The following is a 6110-nucleotide window of genomic DNA, read 5'->3' as shown; positions in this document are numbered from 1 at the left end:
CGTCTAACATGGCAGAAACTAATAGAGTCTCAGAAATTGCAGAAATGAATATGATGAAATTAAGCAACAGTTCACGTTACTTCATTTCGATCACTTAAGACAGATGAGCTTTCCATAATTCCATTAGACAACTCCCTTATACCGTTTAATGTCAGACAATAATGGAATATTAGCACATACAGAACCGAATACCATTAAACTATGCAACAATTCATGTTACTTCCTGGAGGTGCTTTAGATACGACTAATATGGCAGAAACTAATAGAGTCTCAGAAATTTCAGAAATGAATATGATGAAACTAAGCAACAGTTCACGTTACTTCATTTCGATCACTTAAGACAGATGAGCTTTCCATAATTCCATTAGACAACTCCCTTATACAGTTTAATGTCAGACAATAGTGAAATATTAGCACATACAGAACCGAATACCATTAAACTATGCAACAATTCGTGTTACTTCCTGGAGATGCTTTAGATACGTCTAACATGGCAGAAACTAATAGAGTCTCAGAAATTGCAGAAATGAATATGATGAAACTAAGCAACAGTTCACGTTACTTCATTTCGATCACTTAAGACAGATGAGCTTTCCATAATTCCATTAGACAACTCCCTTATACCGTTTAATGTCAGACAATAATGGAATATTAGCACATACAGAACCGAATACTATGAAACTATGCAACAATTCGTGTTACTTTCTGGAGGTGCTTTAGATACGAATGAGCTCTCTGATTTAATTATTTAACATGGCAGAATGGAGTCTCAGAAACGGCAGATTCGAATAAGATGAAGCAAAGCAACAGTCCATGTTACTTCATGGCGATCACAGTGATTCTGGTTCTTAAAAACAGTCCCAAAATATTTGCCACATTTTAAAATTGGAACTAACACATCTACTAGTACATTACAATTGGTGAAGGTCGTACTAAAATTAGAGAACATGATCAAATTGATTAGATAGTTCTAGTCTGATCGTAGATAGTACATTCCGGATCGCTTGACTGAAAATATACTTTGGAATCCTATTTGAAGACTTATAAAACTAATTTGGAAGAAAATATAACAACCAATCTGTCTTCCTTACCAACAAGCTACTGTTATATTTCAATATGTTTCAAACAACAGGTGTTGCAAAATAAGGCAATATTGTACACTTTCCAACATAACAAGGAAAGAAGTGATTTATGGGAAAAAAGAGGTGTAACTTAATAAAATAATCGTAAAATATCAACGCATCTGATTAAAATAATCTAATGAAAACGGTAAGGCTGTCGTTAGAAACGTTTTTAAGAATGAGAACAATCCTACTATGAGTCTTGTTTTGGTCATTTTGATCTTAGAGTATGAGCTACTTGAAGGGAATGTAGATTTATGGATATGGGCTTAAAAATAGTGAATACATTCTTGTTAGTGATAAGGATATTTATGTATTTAAGAACTACATTTTTATGTTTAGCCACACTGACAAACTATAAAATTTTTACTTTGTTATGCTATACTTTTTATAAAATATTTATATTTGTTCATGTTTATGAATATAAATATTTTAGAAAAACTAAACTTGTTCTGTCAAACGTGTTTGATTCCTATAACAGTTGGCTATGTGAAACCTTTTACCACTTCTCCTCTTGTGCTAATTTTCTTAGAGATTTATTGAATACAAAAATAGTTTTTAATGCACCAAAAAGAGACGAAGGCGTGTTCAAAGATTCATTTGGAAATAGATTATGGGTTAAAGCTAAGCTTCCATATTTTTCATTTAAAAATATAGTAAATACTATAAAATATTTTTACCTCATGTAATTTAATTTTAATTGATACTCGGATAATAGTACAGTTTACTTTATATGCACACATTCCTTTTATTACATTCATATATTTGTAGTACATTCCTACAATACTATTCATTATACTTCATGATTAGCATTATCTTAACATTTACAACCTACGCTTTTTAATTTACTATCATCTTTAACATTCTATCACCAAATATATTTCTCAACATAACTAACTATAAATCTTTGTAGCTTGATAAATTTACGTTATTTACGTTTCAGGAGAATAATTCTGTACAAAAATACTAAACGTATGAAAATGATAACCTTCTTGAAGATACTGCCATATATTTGCGTCCCCTTATATTTGTTGAACAATTTAACAAAGTGCTGTTACAAAAATTATAATTGAATTAAAGAAACATGTTTAACGCTAACAAATGAACTCTATGTACACAAGTAATAAAACATTATGTCCCAGGAGCTTACACGTCTTGTGCTGTGAAGCATTACATATGTACAAATAGAGTTATATAAAAGCACAAAGCTCTCAGTTTAGAACGATCTATGTACAATTATGTACAAGTTTAAGAAATTTGGTGCTTGATTGAACAGTATCACTAGATGAGGAGCAGAGCGGCTGACGGGATTAGGTTGGCAGCAGTGGACCTTCTAGAAGGGAATGGTTTCTAGGGTTGGTAGCACTGCTTCCCTGCTCATACGATATATTCCTTGCTGCGGGACAGGAACCAGACCTCCATAGGTTCCTTCTTTCCCTTCATCTGAACAGGACCGCGGTACTCGAAGTGGAACTGCGGATCATCGTTGTCAGGTTGACACAAGAATCTACAACAGAGAAACGATAAATTAGGTTGGTAGTATTGATTAGACCTTCCGTAACAGGAAGCGGTTCTGTTATCTATTCCCAAATGTTTCATTTTCTTAGAAGTCAGGCGAATTTGTCATTCGCCTTCTTAGAATCTTGACGTTTCCTGTTTATCCTTCAGTACGATAACTCTTGGTAGAAAGGTCCTGGAGATTTGAAACTTTAGTTTGTAGGTTCTCCTTGGTCCCAGAAAGAACGCTATTGAATTTGGGCCAATCAGATAAGGAGTAAAGAAACTCTAAACCATTTTTAAAATGTATCGTTAAGTTTTGGATTATTGATGAAATATTGTACTATATTTTGTGATAATTTATGCATGTTCGTTTTTACATTTTCTGTTTATTTTAACACTATTGTGTTTAAAGTCCTGTTTCAAAACTGAGTATTTTCAATCGGACGTCAAATTTAGATAAATTGTAATAGTTCGGAGCTTCCAAACGAATACTCATTTAATACATTTATTCCCTGTAAAGCCAAAAGGGTATTATTTTTGGAACCAATATTTTTATCTTAAGTTGTATTTACTGATTGTCTTATATTTAAAACAGCAATCTCTACAAGAGCTTGCGCATTAGTAACATTAAAAGTAGTAATCTACTTGCCACAAACTGTTAATTCTGTAAAAATTAGTCGGATTTAGTTTAGGGCGGTAAAGAATTCAGGGGTGGTGATATATCGTGTAATTTTCATCAGCGCAAGATTTGATAGTCTGATAGATTTTAAACCTGAGTAACTCCTCGGTTACATAAGGAGGATTATGGGCTAGGGGCCAGGCGTGTATGGATTGTCGCCTGCCCCAGACATACGGGTCAGTTTAATTAAATCGATCTTTTTATGTGTTTTATCATCGCTCACCATCCCTTTCGTTTTTATTGCTGGAAATGATGAAAAATATTTTTCCTGTAGTATCTTGATGTTCTCAAAATCTACACTTCTTTGCTACTGAAATAAAAATGCAAATAAAACATATACTTTATAATCGATTGTTTTCACATTATTAGAAAGACATTCTAGTTTGTGAACTTATTGAATATTTTATATTTTTTTTATACACTGACACTAATTCCTCCGAAATATATATTTTGAAAAGTGACAAAAAATTGATAAGACCTACTTCAGCATTAATAAAAAACATACAAAAAGGACATTTATAGAATACTAGCTGTTTCCCGCGGCTTCGCACGCGTCTCTTAAGCTTTGCCCGTATATTTCTTTGCCTTCAAATAGTGTTTGGATATTTTAATATACGTAACTACTGTGTTGTAATTGCAGTTTATAATGTGCAGGCGCTTTGATAACTTTTATATCTTGCAGTACAGCCTGGTGGTTAGTTACATCAATGGGCATTGCGTATAAACCTTCTACATAGAAAAATACAAATTTTCATAGTGATCGGTCCAATAGTTTCTGAGTCTATAAAGGACAAACACACAAACATTCATTTTTATATATTATGATTGCAGAAACAGTTTTAAACAAAATTTGTCGTTTCTCTTAAGCTTACTCTATGCTTTAAAACTATAAGTGTAAAGAAATTTATATATAAATATATTTTTTGTCGCATTATATATGTTTACAAAGAACAGCTGATTAAAAATTTGAAAAGACTCTTTCACTTAATAACATATGTTTGCTGCAATGCATTTCTTACGGGTATTTCTGTAACCAGTGGGGCGGAATCCTGAATCGGGAAAGGGATAAAAAGTATCCTATAACCTTCTACAGATCAAGACGAACAAATTAAAAAAAAAATTAGGCGAATCCGTCCAGCCGTTTGTGAGTGATGCTGTTACACACGAACAGTTTCATTTTTATATATATAGATATTGAGTGTAAAAAATACATTACGAATAATTTTTGTGGGTCCTTTACAACATTACAGTTGTCAGCAGAGTTATACACAGTGGTTTTAAGCAATTAAGTGAGTGACAGAAAAAGATGACAGGTCAATGACACTATATTTGTATATTAAAACTCCTTAGAGGATGTCCATTGAGGGAAGATTGCTCTATACCCAAAACATTTTAAGTGAGAGTTCTCTATTTACGATACAATGGTAAAGGAAGAAACACAGTAAAGTATTTAAGTTCGGGTTTTATTACAGTCCTAATTATTCATGTTCATCCATACCATTCAATCTAAACGTTAATTTAACATATTTAAGAACAATTAAAAGTTTTATTTAAATATTAAAAGAAAGGCAGAACACTCTGAATAAAAAAAAATGCTAGTGGTAATGTTACATAAAATGAGTAAAACTTCCCTTAAGTATATTAACTAACCAAGACATAAAACTCAATATTCTATTTTTTAGATAAAAAAAACAAAACCTCCATTAACAGTGTTAATATTTGATCATTATTTTAAAAGGGTTTGAAATGGATAATTAATAGGTATTTGTGAGTCTTACCTCTTATAATTATAGCAACAGGCTTTTGAAATCCATATTGTATTGCCATTCGAATAGTTTTCCCCAAATTATAATGTTTTAACTATACTGCCAAATTTTAATTTTCGCCATGGGGCTTATTTATATTGTAACAAGTGAACACTACGATGATAGTTTGTGACAAAATCGAATGATACACAAAGACAAAATGACAATGAATTTTTTTACAGACCACATAGTGGACAAACACTGAACATATTTCATCCTTTGATTTCCGTATACTCAAACTAAAAATCGTTATCGAATGATTAGTTGGTATTACTGCGAATAGGTAACAGGAACTAATAATAAGAAAGCGGTATTTTTTATTTTTTAATCTTTTCTCAGGTGACTTGTCAAAGACATTTGGTAGTTTCTTTAAAATACTATACCTGTCTTTAAAGTTATCTTCAGAAAGTGAGTTAAAAGGGTTTTCAACGTTATTGTTTTACATATTTTTATAACCAGTTAAACTCGGTTATAACTTTGGAGTAGATAAGCTAAATCCCTGACTGCCGAATCGACCCTTAAGAGTCAGTTGAACTGACGGATAGGTTTTTAGTCCCATAGCAATGTTAACAGTGTAGCGGGTACAACAGTTATCGCAAGATAACCGGATTAAGCAAAGTCGAGCGTGGCTGCTGCTTGGATGGGTGACCGCTGAGCGATCCTGTCCTTGCAAGCAGCCCGCCTGCCCGGCCATTGATGGTGGTTCGGAAGTCACCTTTAAGCCGTTGGTCCCCAGGTTAAGTGTTAGAGAGGGCTTCATAGCCCTAACTTCGCCTAGTAAAATAAGACATCTTTAATTTCCTTGTACTTTTAAATCTCAAGAGCGCTATCGGGTTAATTTCTGTTCGTAGAATTATAGATGTCTCATTTGAAAGATAAAATTAATACACATCCAACGGGCTTTTATATATATATTATATATATATATATATATATATATATATATATATATATATATATATTTATATCTATTAGAGTTTTGGGGAAAAATCTAACTTTCCTGCA

The 6110-nt window shown here is 32.4% G+C and overlaps 1 protein-coding gene across 1 annotated transcript in view; it reads right to left on the bottom strand.

The window, feature by feature from the left end:
* Positions 1-1067: 1067 nt before the first annotated feature.
* Positions 1068-6110, bottom strand: part of LOC124357875 (guanylate cyclase soluble subunit beta-1) — an 824835-nt gene continuing 819792 nt past the window's right edge. The window contains exon 14 of the mRNA XM_046809961.1: positions 1068-2628. Within this exon, the coding sequence (XP_046665917.1) occupies positions 2499-2628 (130 nt within the window). The 3' untranslated portion in view covers positions 1068-2498. The remainder of the gene's footprint in view (positions 2629-6110) is intronic.

This window comes from Homalodisca vitripennis, chromosome 3 (genome assembly GCF_021130785.1).
Source record: "Homalodisca vitripennis isolate AUS2020 chromosome 3, UT_GWSS_2.1, whole genome shotgun sequence".
In the NCBI taxonomy this organism is placed as follows: domain Eukaryota; kingdom Metazoa; phylum Arthropoda; class Insecta; order Hemiptera; family Cicadellidae; genus Homalodisca; species Homalodisca vitripennis.
This window is presented reverse-complemented; position numbering and strand designations above follow the sequence as displayed.